We start from the raw sequence: 16,240 nt of genomic DNA, 5'->3' as shown, positions 1-16,240 counted from the left end.
GGATAGCTCTGGTTAGGTCAAGCCAAAGCCGGGAGCTTGGCTCCTCCCACGTAGGTGGCAGGGGCCCAAGCACCTGGGCCATCTTTGGCCGCCCTCCGGGGCACATGAGCAGGGAAGTGGCTCAGAAGTGGAGCAGCCCCATACTTTTTTTTTTTTAAGTGTTGGTTACCACCGCCAGGCACAGACGCAACGCTCCTTAACGTGACCTAGAATTGCCGCCGCCCTGAGTCCCTGGGCGGGTGACTTGACCGCCTCAGACAGCCGGCTGGGTGTGAGGCTGACGAGGCTGGGGGGATGGACACTAGAAGCTGAAGGTGGCCGGGACAGCCTCTAATTAGGTCCGAGGGCGGGTCTCGCTTGAGGCGTCCCAATTTCTCCTCAGGGCGCAGCTGGCGGCGGGAAAGCCGCTCAGGTCGCCGAGGCCTGGATATTTCTCTTGGCCGAGAGCCCGCAGCCCGTCTCGAGGGGTTGCATTTCTGTCTCGATGAGCTCCCGGCTCTCTCTGTTTCCTCTTCGGCTCCCACTGACGGGCAGGACGCGGAAAACTCCACTTGGCGTTGCCTGGCTACCCAGCCTTCCCGCGCTCGCCTTGGCGCCTACTGCGGCTGCGCGAGCCGTCAGGGCGGGCCCCAGGGGCTCCTCCACGTGCGTGCGCCCTCTGCCGGCGACCAACGATCTTCCAAGTGCGCGTGCGCCTATCCACCAGGCCCCGCCCCTGGGCTGCCGGCGCGCGAAGCCGTTGGCCCCGCTCCCGACTCGCCCCTTCCCCTCAGAGGGCGGGGCGGGGCCTCCCCAGAGCCCGAGGCGGGGGGGGGAGGCGGGGACATGGGATGCCACACCCCCGCTCCGGTCCCTGTTTGAAGCCCCTCTACTCTTCATCGCTGGCCAATCCCAGCCCGCCCTGTCCCGAGCGCCGACCAATGGGAGGCGCGCTCGAGCTGCTTCCGGCTCCGCGCTCCGCTCGCCCCTTCCTCAGGTCTCCCCGCGACGGGCGGGGCTCGGGGGCGGGCGGCGGCCGCGGTGACGCGCGGCGGGCCGGGAGCCAATGAGGGGCGGGCTCGGAGCTGATGGACGGGTCCAGCGGCCAGTGGCGAGGCGCTGGCCGCACTTCCCGTCGAGGAGAGAGTGTAATATGGCGAAGACCTACGATTACCTGTTCAAGCTGCTGCTGATCGGGGACTCGGGGGTGGGGAAGACCTGTGTCCTGTTCCGCTTCTCCGAGGACGCCTTCAACTCCACTTTCATCTCCACCATAGGTAGCGGGGCTGGGGAGCGGCCGGGGGCGCCGGAGGCCCGGGCCGGGCGCGCCCCTGAGGGGCTGGGGCTGAGGCATCGACCCTGGCCGAGGGGCAGCGGGCTCTCAGGGGGTCTGAAGGGAGCCGAGCAGCTGGCTCCGCCGCGCTTCGCGGGTTCCCGGGCCGTGGTGGTGCTGGGGACCAGTGCCTGTTTGGCGAGTGGGTAGACTGAGGCTCCCGCCTCTCAGCCCGCTCCGTCGGGAGTGTCGGTCCGGGGCTGGGGTTTTGGCGCCCATCCTCTCGTGCCGTCCTCGCAGCCCCTTGCCAAGCCAAGTTCATCTGTGGGCGTTGTGGGAGGGGTCGGTCGTACAGAAGTGGATGCTGGGGCACTTGCGCTCTGCCAGCTGCGTGATCGCGCCCTCCCGGGGCTGCAAGTTAAGGTGTTTGTCAGGAACCCATTTCGCGGATGTGGGATTTGAGGCTCAGGGTGGCCGGGGGACTTGTCCAAGGTCACACAACCTGCAGAATAAATGGCACGGATGAGACTTGAACCTCGATGCGTCTTGACAGCCCAGAGGAGCCACTTGGGAGCAACACTCCGACCCCCACCTCTCTCTCCTGCTTTTTCCCCTGGGACTGGACTTTAAGGACTGAGCCTCCTCCCTGGCCCTGGAATCGTGAGGGAGAGTGAGGAGCATTTACCTTGCCCCGCCCTCTATCCCACTCAAGGGTGACAGCCCCAGTGAGTGACAGCTGCCCGCCCAGGGACCTGTCATCCCCTCCCCCAAGGAGATGCAAGATACAAGGCTCCGTGAGAAGCCACAGACAGCACCCCACTCCCTATCACAGGGCCCAGGACTCCGTGGTTGTCCCACTGAGGGAACAGCGCTTCCGGCTGGGCCACCCCACGTGGCGGCTGAGCGGAATCCACTTGTCTTTTTCTGTCGGCCCTGCTGACTTCTCATCACCGTGCCACAAAAGCCAGCCCCTGCCCACGATGACAAGGCTGGACCCGGGAGGCACAGCCGTCCCACAGTGGCCTGCGAGCTAGGTAGCCCTGTTCAGGAAGCAGAGGGGACAGTCACCCAGTCCAGGGGTTGACCCCAGACTGAGGAAACTTAGGGAATGGCTTCCCCCCACCCCACCCCACCACTGCCACCACCACCATGTCACTTGAGCCACATCTCATTATCACCCGGAACTCCACCATGCTGGAGGTCACCATGCCTGCTTTCCTGTTGCTCTTTGCCCTGGAACAAGCACTACCCCTCTCTGAGCCCCGTGTCTTCAGATTAGAACTCCATACAATGAATGAACGGCCGCCCGTGGCCCAGAGCGACAATCTGGGGGAGGCCAATTGGTTCCTGGAGTCGCCTCGCGTGGCGGGAGGTGGCACTGGAGCCAGGGTCCTGTCCTGTCCTGCCACACCAGTCTTCTTCCTGTTACATTTGAAGCCGCCTTAACGGGGCTCTGGCTTCTAGGCTTTGCTCAACCGTGACCTTGGAGTTAACGGGCCTCGTAAAGTGTGCGCTTGCTAATTGAACCTCGCGTGTTCCTAGAACCCAGGAGGAGTGCAGGACAGAGGGCTGCTCTAGGGCTCAGGCGACTGAGCAGTGCATCTTGAGTTTGTGCAGCCCAGTGACAGGAGGTGCAAAGGATCCGCGCCCGACTGCTTTATCCCTGAGACAGAACTCAGGCAAAGAGCCCTTGGATATTGGTATCGAGTGCCCCTCTGGGTTTTCTTAATAGATCGGGGATTGAATGGCTGTTCATTTGCTTCCCTGGGGTTACGTCTTGCCAAGGCCCATTCTTAGGAGCTCCATCCATCATCTGTGGTGTGAACTTGGCCCTGCGGCTCCCTGCGATCCATTCTCTACCAGCCTGGCTCCGTTCCCGCCATCTCCTCGGGGACCCCGCTCCGTGCCTTCTGCGAGACGGATGATGTTTGTGCAAGTGCCTCCCTCACCACGCGCGGCCACCTACACCCTGTGGCTCTGTGGCATGCCAGCCGCCTTCCACGGACATCTGGGCATCAGCACTGGAGCCAGGGCTTCAGAGCCGGCTCGGGTGCATCAGGAGGGGAGGTAGCGACGGCACGAGGCTGGGCGTTTTGTCCCTGTGACAGCAGCAAGGAAGCTGCGTGCAGCCCATTGCCTTGGCAAAGTTGCTAATGGGCAGAGTTCGAGTGCACGCTTGGGTTTGCAGCCACGAACCTGGAGTTCCATCTGGGTCTCCCATGTGGGTGGCAGGGGCCCCAGGCACTTGAGCCGTCTTTGGCTGCTGCCTTCCCAGGCGCATCCACAGGGTGTTTGGATCGGAAGCGCGCAGTAGCTGGGCCTTGAACCGGCGCTCATCCGGGATGCCGGCACCAGCCCCTTTGTAACAGCTTCAGTGAGATAATGGGGTACCGTACGGTGTCACCCACCAACCAGGTACAATTCAGGGGTGCTTTTCTGCACTCACCACAATCCGTTTTGCATTTTGGTCATGCTGTAAGAAACCCCCACCCTCCTCCGCCAATCCCCAGTCTCCCACTCTCCCCAGCCCCCGGCAACCCCGAACACACGCCCGGTGTCTGTGGGCTTGCTGTTGTGGACATTTCTGTCACAAGGTAGAAGAGGTGTGGCCTGGTGCGTGCAGTTTCTCTCGCTCAGCATCATGGCTTCCAGGGTGCATCCCTGCTGCAGCGAGTGTGGGCACTTTGTTCCTTTTTGTGGCTGGGCAGTATTCCACTTTGGGTTGGTCCAGTCACCGGCCGGTGGACCCACAGAAAGGTCTGGAGCAGAGGTTTGCTTGGTGACCTGGTTAGGAGAGCACTGGGGTGCCGGCTCTGAGGGCCCCGCAAAGGCACCCTTGGCAAAGGAGAATGAAGCAGGAGGTGGGGAAGGAGGAGGAGGTAAGGTCAGGACAGTGTCTTGGGAAGTGACCCCGGGGGAGGAGAAATTAGCACAGCTGATGGGCAGAGAGGGACTGGCATGTGCAAAGGCCCTGGGGCAAGAAAGGACATGGCCTGGGTGCCTCGGGGTGTGTGATGGAGCACCGTGCAGGGCCGTGTGGGACAGGGAGACAGGCACGGCTGGCGGCATTGGCAAGGGAGGAGACCAAAGACGTTGGCAGCCTGAGCTCCTGGGTGTGCCCACCATCTGTCACTCTGGGCAGCTCCCGTCGGCTCTGAGAGCCTCAGGCGCCCCGTTCTGTGAAAGGGGAGAGTCTCCAGATGCTTCCAGACTTGCTGGGGAGGAGGCAGAGGGCACACATCCCCAACAGCAGGCAGGTGAACCCCCAAGCGGAGGCAGGTGACCGTTCCCCCAGAAACATAGGTTGGCTGACCCCGCCCCCAGACAGCACCCGGGACAATGGGCTGACCGTGATGGGTCTTCTTTTATTCTTTTCTATTTCAGGAATCGACTTTAAAATTAGGACCATAGAACTCGATGGCAAAAGAATTAAACTACAGATATGGTAAGTGGTGCCCTGGGGCAGCCTCTGAACCCGGCGAGCGCTTGGAGCCAGGAGCCCTTGGTGCCTGCCCCTCCCCACCCCCACACCCCGTGACCTTGGCCTTCATCTCTTGGTGCCCAGGGCTGCCTTCAGGCTGTCTTCAAAAACTCTCAAGTGCTCTCCCCATCAGGGACCTGTGCGCTGCTGCTGTGGCCCGGGGGACTGTGTCCACACCTGTTGGGGACATCACCCCAGGCCCGCTTAGCTCAACCTTCTGTGTTGTTTTTTGTTTTTTTGTGTTTTTTTTTTGAGATTAATTTGAGAGACAAGAGACAGACAGAACTCCCGTCTGTGGGTTCACTCCCCAGATGCCAGAGCTGAAGCTGGGAGCCAGGAACTCCATCCAAGGTCTCCCACATGGGTGGCAGGGACCCAGGCCATCATCTGCTACCTCACAGGGGCCCTGCATGAGCAGGGAGCTGGAGTCAGGAGCCAGAGCTGGGATTCCAAGCCAGGCCCAGCACTCTGATGCGGACAAAGTCCAGGTCTGTGCCCGGGTGCGGAGCCGCCCTGACTGCACCTTTCCTTTGGAGTCCATCAGCTCATACTAGAGTGTAAAGGTCTACTAGCACTTCCTCTTTTTTCTCCTGGGGAAGCCCAAGCCTCGTTTCCTGGCATGCAGACCTGAAACCCAGTCCCCCAACACACACACACACTCACTCACACACACACACACACACACATACCCTGAACTGAAATTCAGCTGAGGCCAAGCCCAGTTGGGGAGACCCACTTCCACCCCTCAGAGCTGAGGGTGACTTCCCTGCCCCATAGAATTAGGGAAGTCGTGAGTGGCCAAGTCCCCAGCACGGGCGCCGACCCTGGTCTGCAGCCCGTTGTACTAGGGAGACCAAATTCAGAGTGTGCTGTGCCATGGGTAGGACTCTGTGCTGAACAGCGGGTCCCATGTCAAGAGTACCCAGGTTCAGTTCCCGGCTCGGGTTCCTGCCCCGAGTTTCCTGTTATTGCAGACTCTGGGAGGCAACGGTGACAGCTTTGCTCACTGCGTTTCTGCTACCTACATAGGGACCTGAATTGAGTCTGTGGCTCCCAGCTTCAGCCCCGACCGCTGAGGGGCATTTGATGGGTGAATCAGTGGATGAGAGTGCTGGCTTGTTACAGGCTTGTTTATTTATTTGAAAGGCAGAGTTACAGAGAGAGAGAGAGAGAGTCTTCCATCTACTGGCTCACTCCCTTAAATGGCTGCAATGGTCAGGACTGGAGTAGCCCGAAGCCAGGAGTTCCATCCGAGTCTCCCACACAGGTGCAGGGGCCCAAGGACTTGGGCCATCTTCCACTGCTGTCCCAGGCCATAGCAGAGATCTGGATCAGAGGTGGAGCACCCGGGACTAGAACCAGCACCCATATAGGATGCCAGCATTGCAGGTGGCGGCTTTACCCGCTGTACCACAGCACTGGCCCCAATAAAATTTTACAACAAGGAAGAAGCCCTAGTACCAGGCAGGCACCCCTGGCTGGGAGCAGAGTGCCAGGAGATAGGCAATGAGGCCGCCTACCCTGCCCTGCCCTGTCTCTGTCCATCACAAATCAGGGTGGCCTTTGCCCTCTGAATCTGACCCCACGCCCCAAACCTGGGGGTGGTTCAACACCTCGTCCGAACTACAGAGCCCGGTGTAAGCTGCTCTGTGGCCACCTCGTAAGTCGGGAGCCGCGGCCGCTCCTCCACTCCCAACACGTTGGCTCCACGGCAGCTTTTGTGCCCGGGTCGCACCTCCATTCCCCTCCCCCCTGCCTTCCCACTCCTGCTTTTTAGCCCTTCCAGGAAAAGTGTGTGTGTATGAGACTTAGAGTTCTTCCAGGAGGCCCAGGACCACGGCCGGGAAGAACAGGGCTGCTCAGAGCCACCCATGCCACCTGGGGCGGGCAGTGGGGATGGGGGACCAGCGCTTGGCCCAGCAGCCGAAGCACTGGTTAGAATGCCCACATCCCATGACAGTGAGTGCTGGCTGGGTTTGGGTCCTGGCTGCACTGCTGATTCCAGCTCCCTGCTGGGGCGCTCCCTGGGAAGCAGCAGGCGATAGCTTAAGTAGTTAGAGGTCCCTACCGCCCACGTGGGAGACCCGGATGGAGCTCCCGGCTTCTGGCTTCCGCCTGGCCCAGCCCTGGGCTGGTGTGGGCATCTGGGGAATAGATCAGTGGATGAGAGCTCTCTCTGTCTCTCTCTGCCTCTCAAATAAATAGAAATAAATATGTTGCTTTTTTTCGTTTTTTTTTTTTTTTTTTTTTTTTTATGATTTAGTTGAAAGGCAGAGTGACAGAGGGAGAGACGAGAAATCTTCCAGCCACTGGTTCACTCCCCAAATGGCTGCAACAGCCGGGGCTGGGCTCAAGTGGAGCCAGGTGCTCCATCCAGGTCTCCCATGTGGGCGGCAAGGACCCACCTGCTTGGGCCCTCACCTGCCGCCTCCCAGGGAGCACCTTAGCAGGGAGCTGGACCAGAAGTAGAGCAGCCAGGACACAAAACAGGTCGCTCCAGTGTGGGCTGCTGGTGTCACAAGCGACAGCTTAACTCTCTGTGCCACAACGCCGGCCCCCAAAATAAGTAAATAAGTTTCGAAAGCGTCAGCTTGGTGCTGGGTGAGTCATTTCAGTGCAGTGCATACATACGGAGTCTTCTAGGGAGAGAGCTAGGACCACAGGAAGAACCCTGGAACCAGAGGCATAGTCTTGCCATGACCTTGGCCCTGATCTTTCAACTAAACGTGGAAGCCGGGCCCCACCCAGCTCTGTCTTCCCCAGGCATCCCCTCCCACCCCAGGAGAAAGCAGGTGTCCTGGCCCCCACCGGTGTCACTGACCCCATTTCTCCTTCTCACGCTCAGGGACACGGCTGGCCAGGAGCGGTTTCGGACCATCACCACAGCCTACTACAGGGGTGCAATGGTACGGACTAGAGGTTTGATTTGTGTGTGGCTTTTTTATGTATTTGAGAGGCAAAGAGAAAGGTTTTCCATCTGCTGGTTCACTCTTCAAATGGCCACAGCAGCCGGAGCTGGGCCAATCAGGAACCAGGAGCTTCTTTCAGGTACAGAACTTGGCCCGTCTTCTGCTGCCCTCCCAGGCGCATCAGCAGGGAGCTGGATTGGAAGTGGAGCAGCCAGGTCTTGAACCTGCGCGCGTGTGGGATGCCGGCACTGCAGGCAGAGGCTTAGCCCACTACGCCACAGCTCCGGCCCCGTGTGTGGCTTTTCCCTGAAGTGGAAATGAACATCCCCCCAGGGCTTCAAGTCCAAAGCCCGGATGTTTCTATGGAACCCAGGTCCCGAGTTAGGTTTTGGAAGAGGCCGCATGCCCTGCCCAATCACCCCCAGGCACATGTGTTTCCCCCTCCCCCCCCACCCCTATCTGGCATCTGAACCAGTGCCAGGCTGAAGCCGGTTCCTCCGGGCGAAGCGGGTGAGATGGGCCGGCATGCCCCAACATCTCGGCCCGGTCCCGTGGCCCACGTCAGCCTCCGTGGAATTCGCTACTAAAAACTTGGCTGTTCCGCCAGGACCTGATAGGTCCAGGCTGTTGGCTGTTGGCTCTGGCGCCCAGGCCTGCGGCAGCTGGGTGACGTGATTGGGAGATCCAGCCGTCATCTCTCAGATATTTCTTTCAGTTTATTTGTTTTACAGATTTATTTATTTATTTATTTGAAAGGCAGAGTGATGGGGGGGGGGGGCGTGGGAGGGAGAGCTCTTCCACCCATTGGTTCACTCCCCAAATGGCCCCCAACAGCCAGGGCTGGACCAGGCCAAAGCCAGGACTTTGGAACTCCATCCGGGTCTTCCACATGGGTGGCAGGGACCCAGGCACTTGGGCCATCACCAATGCTTTCCCAGGCGCATATGCAGGGAGCTGGATTAGAAGTGGAGCAGCCAGGACTCGAACCAGCACCCACATGGGTGCTGACTTAACCCACAGCACCACAACCCCGGCCCCCCAGAACACTCTCTGGGCCTGAATCAGGAATGAAAGGGAGAAGGGGCGGGGTCCTGTTCTTAAGGGTCCCAAGTCCATCATGCTAGTGTGAGGTGGGCCCCGGAGACGGGACCCAGGACGTGGACCCTTGGAACAGAAGCCGGGAGCCAGGTCACCCACCCTCACTCCATCCATCTCCTTATACTTGGAAAAATGGAACCCAATGGGAATCTGTCCAAGTGTTTGTCTCCCCACTCCCAGCTCCCTCCCCACGGCAACCCCCTCCCCCAATCACTTATCCGCATAGGCACCAGGGCGTGGGCACTGGGCAGGCAGTGCCCCGCACCTGGGAGCCCTCCAGGGAGACATGAAGTATTTAGAGCGTGCCGCCCCGCAGCGCACGGAACACAATGGAAACTTGACCCGAGCACGGTGCAACCTTAGTGGTCCTCATTAAAATTAAGCGACTGTTTTTCCCCCTCACCTCACGGTGCTCCCATGGAGAGAGGGGCAGGGGGCGCTCCAAAGAGCTGTGTGGCCTCGGGCTTGGTCTCATGCCTCTCTGGGCTGAGAGAGCTACCCCACCCCATTCTCCAAGCCCTCCCCTGCACCAGCCCCCCAGCCCTGGGGTCTTAGCCGGGGTTATCTTGCTGCACATTGACCGTGAACCTGAGTGGACAGGTCATTACTATCCCTGGGCTTCTTTTTTTCTTTTTTATGTGAAAGGCACAGAGACGGAGATCCTCTGTCTGCTCACTCAACTCCCTCAAATGCTTGCCACAAGAGGGGCTGCAGCAGGCTGAAGCCAGGAGCCAGGAGCCCCAGCCTGGTCTCCCACGAGAGACAGGCAGGGACCCCCAGCACTTGGGCCGTCACCTGCTGCCTCCCAGCAGGTGCGTGCACAGGGAGCTGGACTCAGACCCAGGCCCTCCAGGTTGGAATGGGTGTTCCAAGGGGTGTGGCATTTTAGCAGCCACACCAAACTGCGGCCCCCATTATTGTCCGACCGCAAAGCGCTGGAGGCTCAGCCCAGGGCCCTGCCCTGCCCAGAGGGTACAGCTGGCTCCATCCCCCACCAGCCGCCGATGAACTGGACTGAGCAGCCTCAGACCGTGTCCAGCACCATTTAAGTGGCACTCAGTCCCCCCAGCCCCTGGTTGACCCTTGGCAGGTGGGGGGGGGGTGCGGGAGGGCCCACTCGACACCTGTTTCCCTTTGAGTTTCAAATCATTTAAACCTGGACAATCCAGCCCCACGGTCACGCCAGCCACGCCTTCAGCAGCTCAGAGCTGCCATCCCAGAAAGGGTGACCACCACAGCCTGGTGTCCCCGGCTGAGTTTGCGGACAGTTGTGGGGGAGGGGACCGGAAGGGAGTCATGTGGCCCCCTGAGGATGTGTTCCGAAATCTGGACTCCTGAGGGTTTGAAAAAAGTCATCTCATGTGACAGTAGACAGGGGACCAGCCACCCTTGTCCCCCGTCCCTGGTCTGCAGCGTAGAGACTACGGTGCCTGTATGTTCCGGAGCAGGCTGCAGCAACCAGGCTTGGGATGCAACTTGGGGGCAGTGGGGAGGCGGGTCACCGTGGAGGGGCCCGTGGAACACAGCTCACGGCCGGAGGGGCTGCGAAGGGTCACCTCCGGTGTCTGGTGGGCCAGGACCAGTGCCTGGCAGGCCAAGACAGGGGAGACTGGTTGTACCAGGGGTTGGGGGGGGCCCTTGTTTCGGCCCCCGGGGCCATTTATAACATCGTCCAGGGATCATACACAACGACCAGCTTAAAAATCAGCCTGCCATCTAGACTGGCCGAATTTCCAGTCCTGCCCACCATTGCCTTGGCACGGCCGGACCCAATAATTTCACAGGCTCCAGCCCAGTGACCCCGCAGAAGGGTGATGGGGGGTCAGGGTGCTGGCTTCCGGGACCCCTCAGGCTTGGCTGCCAGCGGGCCCAGTCTCCCATGCTTGGGAGGGGACCCCCCACCCCCTCCAGGGTCCACAGCCAGCTGAGCCTGGGCATTCCCCCCTACAGGGTATCATGCTGGTTTATGACATCACCAACGAGAAGTCCTTCGACAACATCCGGAACTGGATTCGGAACATTGAGGAGGTAGCTGAGACCCTGGGGGCGGGTCCCAGAAACCCCTGGGCTTCATCCCCTTTCCCGGGCTGTCACCGGGGAACCCGGCCGATCAGTGGAGAGATTGTGCGGTCCCGAGAGGCAGGGAGGTGCAGGGTGTTGCCGTCTAGAGGGAAGGTTCTGGAAGCACTGGCAGGGCGTGGCGGGTTGTACTTTGGGCTGCCTGCAGCGGGGCTGTGAGGTCAGAGGAGCGCCCCGTGTTCAGGCCAGCAGCTGGCAGTGAGAGGAGACCTTGAGCCCTGGGGGTGGGGTGGGGGACAAAAGCCAGCTTTGTCATGGCCCCGCTCCCCCAAGGCGCTGACCTCACCCCCCCAACCCCGTCTTCCTGGATGGAGGCGGCGCCTGCAGCTTTGCTGACTAAGCAGGTGGCGCCGCTGAAGCCTCAGGTGTGGCCAGGAAACGGGCCCGACCCGGCAGTGGCCGTGGCCCTGTGACCTGGGCCGGCTCCTGGACCCCTCTCGCGTGTGTCCCCCCTCCCCTGGGTCCTGGAGAGCACCTCTGGCGCTGTGATGTTGAGGGGCGGGGGCGCCGGCCTGCAGGCCCGGCTGACCGGCCTCTGCCCCCTCAGCACGCCTCCGCAGACGTGGAAAAGATGATCTTGGGGAACAAGTGCGACGTGAACGACAAGCGACAAGTTTCCAAGGAGCGGGGAGAAAAGGTGGGTGTGGTCAGGCGCGCCCCCTAGTGGCCGGCGCTGGAAAGGCCAATGCCCCCGCCTGGCTTGCTGGGGACTGTTGGGGGGGCGCGGCCCCAGGATGAGCTGGTCCCCCAGTGGGGTGCCTGGCATGGAAATAGAGGCCAGGAAGTGCACGCCCATCTGGTGTCACCGCCCAGCCACTGTCAGGGTCCTAGCAAACGGGGGTGGGGGGAATGGCCGCTGGACTCCAGGCCGCCTCTGCCCTCCCTATTGGGCCACGCTTAGCCCGGGTGCCCAAGGGGTGCCCATGACCGCCTTCTCCTGGCCCAGCAGGGGCCCGTGGGTGCTCCCCCACCCCCAACCCATCTGCTGCCCCCCCCCCGCATGAGGCCAGAGAGGGTACCTGACGGCTGACTCACCCCCACACGTGTGCCTCCCTCCCCCCTTCCACAGCTGGCCCTCGATTATGGGATCAAGTTCATGGAGACCAGTGCGAAGGCCAACATCAACGTGGAGAACGTGAGTCCGGAGCGCGGGGCGTGGGCACCCGCTGATGGGTAGGCAGCCGGCCTCCCGAGGGACGGGCCTGGGGCTTAGAGGAGCCGCCGCTGCGTTCCGCCGGCCGCAGAGCGGGACGTGCGGCCCCTGCCCGCCCTTGGTTGCGCTGTCTCCGCTCCAGGCTGAATGGGCTGCGATGCACACTAGTGGACAGGTGGGGGAGGCGGGCGTTTGGTGCAACCCCAAGGCGCCTGCAGGGGGCGCTCGCACCCGTCGCGGGAGAGCCTGGGTGTCGACCTGGCCCCGCTTCCCACGCCGGCTTCGCAGGGGATGGCTCCAGCCCTCGGCCCCTGCCGCCCACGCGGGGTAACGTGGGCGGAGTTCCAACGCCTGCTTGCAGCCTGGCCCCAGCTGTTTGCCGGCGTTGGAGGGCGGGGTTGGGGGGCTGGGAGCTCTGTTTGTCTTTCTCCTTCTGTCTCTCAAATACAAACAAACAAACAAATCGGCTTTAAACAAAAATCAGATCTTGGCAAGCCATGCCTACAGAGACAGACAGAGGGCTCCCATCTGCCGGTTTGCTGCCCCCGATGCCCGCGGCCAGCGGCGGGAGGCGGGGACTCAGGCAGCCGTCCCAAGGTGGCTGGCGGGAAGCCGGGCCCCGGGGCCGCCCACCCCCGCCTCCCTCCGCCTCAGTCTGCTGGTCTGCAGGCTGGGGGACTTGACCTTGGCCAGGAGGGGGGCGGGGCCAGGAGTGCCCTGCCTGCCTGCGGTGGGCGGCCCAGGAGTGGGGTAGGGGTGTGTAGGACAGAGCGCTGACAATCTGCGTGTCCCACAGGCCTTCTTCACGCTCGCCAGAGACATCAAAGCAAAAATGGACAAAAAATTGGTGAGTCCGGCCAGCCGGTGCCTCCCCGACCCCGGCCACGGCCGCCTAGAGTGTTGGTGCTGGGGAAGAGGGAAGTGTGCAGATATGGGGGTGGGGGCGCCGCCTGCTGAGCGCTCAGCCAGCCGGTGTCTCCGTGCTTTGCCGCAGAAACAAACCCCTGAGCCCCGGGAATGAACGAAGAGGGTTCAGCTGGGCCTCGGGCGGTTCTGCTGGCTGCAGCGCCCCCTAGCGTTGCGGGCGCTGGGCGGTGCGCCCTCTCCTCCTGCCTCTCTGAGTATTTAGTTTTAAGCAGTGTGGTGCTCTGTGTCTTTTTTCGTAAGAGTATTTATTTATTTGAAAGGCAAAGCAAGCACCAGAGAGGGAGGGAGGGAGGGAGGGAGAGAGAGACAGAAAGAGAGCGAGATCTTCCATCTGCAGGAGCAAGCTCACCCCAAACACCCAAAGCCGCAGAGAGGCTGGGCTAGGCCAAGGCCAGGAGCCAGGGATGCCATGCGGGTCTCCCGCGGTAGGGGCAGGGGCAGGGCCCAGGGCTCTGGTATGGGGCGCTGGCGGCGCAGGCCGTGGCCTCCCCTTGCTCTGCACCCCACACACCGCCCCAGCTGGTTTTGTTTTTGTTTTTTTGGGAAGTAAACCCTGTCCTACCTGCTCCTCCCTCTGCCTTGGTGCGTCCTCGGGGTGGGAGTCCGTGTCCTCTCGCAGCCCTGGCCGTGTCGGCCCACCGCGCCCACCCGGTCTTTCCTCTCTCTGCTGCTGTCACAGCTCAGCCCAGCCAGCGCCCACCCCTTGCCATGGCTGCCGCTGGCTGGTTGAAAGGGAACGAATGGGTCGTAGCTGGAAGGTGGGGGACTGGTGGATGGGGCGGGCTGGGGAGGGCTGGGCTGCCGGCCGAGGGCGCCCCGCCGCACCCTGAGACCCCGACCCTGTGTTTGCAGGAGGGCAGCAGCCCCCAGGGCAGCAGCCAGGGAGTGCGCATCACCTCGGACCAGCAGAAGAGGAGCAGCTTCTTCCGCTGTGTCCTCCTGTGAGGACCGCCTCGCTCTGAGCCTCGCTCAGCCCAGCTGACTGTGCCTGCCCCGAGTGAGCCCCTCGCTCGCGCGCTCGCCCGCTCGGCCACCGGAATGCCATTGAGAAATCGTTTCTATTTTAGTAACTGTCTAGAATCCTTGTCCACTGCGGAGACGGAAGAAGTTAAGAATTGGCTCTTTTTTCCTGGGACGTCCGCTGAAGAGGCGCGCGCAGAAATCGCGTACCCAGAGAGAGAGAGAGAGGGGTGGAGCCGAAGTGCGGGGTCCACAGCCGCCCACGCCCGGGGCCAGCGCCAGCTCCCCGCCCCCACTCCCTGGAAGCAAGGCCGCCGCCGCCGCCCGCCCCCCACCAAGGCCAGCCGGGGGTTCCTGGGTGCTGGGCTCCAGGCCCCGAGGGAGGCAGCCGCCGCCAGGCCCGAGCACCTGGCAGCCCGCTTGGCAAGCCTCTTCTCTCAGTTTGGGACAAGTGACAAAAGCCATCCCCGCCCCCGCCCCCCTGCCTTCTTGTTAACTGTTAAACCAAAGGGAAGCACAAAGTAAGGGAACCCCGCGTGCGTGCAGCGCTGGGAGGAAGCCGCCCGCGGGGCGGGGCGGGGTGCCCAGGGGCCACAGGTGACCCCAGCCACGCCCCTGCCCGGTGCGGCCCCGCCCTCCTCCTCCTCCTCCTCCTCCTGCCGCCGGCTCCACGCTGGACATTTGTTTTTCCAGCGGAGGTTTTTTTTTTTTTTTTTTCCTTTCTTTTGTCTTTTTCCAGATTCGTAGTGCCATGAACTGATTTTCTGTCTTTTTGATTTCCAGCGGCACAACCCTGGTGACCCTGGGAACCAGCGGGAAACCCCACCCCCCTCCCGCTGGACGCTGGACGCGGCCTTGGGCGAGGGTGGCGCCTTCTGCGGGGGCGGGGGGGGGGGGCCGAGCCCCCGTGCATTCCACAGCGCCAGCCCTGGCCCGGCGGGGGGGGGGGGGGGGGGTGTCTGCTGTCCCCGACACAGACTGCCTGGGACCAGGTGACCTGGCCAGAGGGGCACCACCATTCCTCCCAAGCTGCTGTCGATCCAAACCGTTGGCATCATAGATTTCTTTTCTTTTCTTTCTTTCTTTTTTTTTTTTTTTTTCAAATTAAAACCAACAAACCAGCGATAGTCTGCTGCCCTCTGGAATCTCTAATACGCTCTGTTTACATCGATAAATGCACTTACGGAAACAAATTAAAGCTCATTTGAAAGTTCGCAGATTTATTTTTTTAAACCACACACTTTAAATTTTTTTTCATTTATTTGAAAGGAAGAGAGAGATGGGGTCTGGTATCCCCTGGGTCACTCCTCAGATGGCCACAACAGCCAGGGCTGAGCCGGTCTGAATCCAGGAGCCAGGAGCTCCATCTGGGTCTCCCACATGGGTGCAGGGGCCCAAGGACTCCGGGCATCTTCAACTGCTTTCCTAGGCCACAGCAGAGAGCTGTGTTGGAAGTGGAGCAGCTGGGACTCAAACCCGTGCTCCAGTGTGCAGTGTTAGCATTGCAGGTGCCACCATCCGGGCCCCATGAGTCGTGTCTTCTGCTGTCTTCACGGGCCTTAAGGAGGGCCCCTGTGCCCACTGCACAGATGCAGCGACTGAGGCTGGGGGGGCTGAGCTACTCCCAGGAGGTCACACAGCAGAGCAGTGAGACCCCAGGGCTAACCCACAACCCACAGCACCCACCCCTGCTGTGAGGAGGAGAGGGAGGTACTAGTCAGGCTGGGCTGCGGCTGTAGGCCCCCTGGGGAGGCCGTTTCAGCTGGGAAAAGAGGAAGTGGTTTTGCCTGAATGCCCGGGGCAGGGTGGGTGTGTGTCCGTCTGCCAGGTGCAGGGGGGCTGCCCCCAGGGCCCCCAATACGTGCATGAGCCCCACTATGCTTTCACTCACTTTAATAGCCGAAGAGGCTTGAAAAAAAAAAAAATGACCACGCTGATCAGGGACAGTTCACAACGAACCCAGCCCTGGGCTCTGCTGATTTTGAGGCCGCCACAGCCGTGAGATGGAACGCCAATGTGCTCTCCACCAAGGAACTCGGGGCGTGGCCCTGTGTGGCCAGAGACCTCCCCTCCGCCCCCCCAGGGTGTCGGGGTTCCAGCCGGCCTCAGGGCCTTTGCTGTGCCATGCCCCCCACCTTCTCCGCACCCCACTCCCCAAATCACACGGACTCCTGGAGACCCCCCCGACGCCCCTCTGTCTGGGCATTCCCACAGCTGGCAGGCCGGCCATGTTCTAACCTTTGTTTATTGGTTTTTTATTTGAGTGGCAGACGGATGACAGCACTCGGGCTCTGGTCCACTCCCCAAATGTCCACAACAGCTGGGGCTGAAGCCAGGAGCTGGGAGCTCCATCCGGGTCCCCTGTGTGGGTGGCGGGGGCC

The 16,240-nt window shown here is 61.6% G+C and overlaps 1 protein-coding gene across 1 annotated transcript; it reads left to right on the top strand.

The window, feature by feature from the left end:
- The first annotated feature begins 1,064 nt into the window (after positions 1–1,064).
- RAB8A (RAB8A, member RAS oncogene family) lies at positions 1,065–15,072 on the top strand. Its single transcript, XM_051835792.3, has 8 exons — positions 1,065–1,256; positions 4,637–4,697; positions 7,579–7,639; positions 10,691–10,768; positions 11,367–11,456; positions 11,889–11,954; positions 12,769–12,819; positions 13,752–15,072. The coding sequence occupies exons 1-8, from the start codon at positions 1,133–1,135 to the stop codon at positions 13,842–13,844; spliced, it is 624 nt and encodes a 207-aa protein (XP_051691752.1). The 5' UTR covers positions 1,065–1,132; the 3' UTR covers positions 13,845–15,072.
- Positions 15,073–16,240: the final 1,168 nt, after the last annotated feature.

This window comes from Oryctolagus cuniculus, chromosome 16 (genome assembly GCF_051225735.1).
Source record: "Oryctolagus cuniculus isolate XC-2025 breed Fujian yellow rabbit chromosome 16, ASM5122573v1, whole genome shotgun sequence".
In the NCBI taxonomy this organism is placed as follows: domain Eukaryota; kingdom Metazoa; phylum Chordata; class Mammalia; order Lagomorpha; family Leporidae; genus Oryctolagus; species Oryctolagus cuniculus.
Note: the sequence above shows the minus strand (reverse complement) of the source record. Positions and strands in the feature narration are given on the sequence as shown.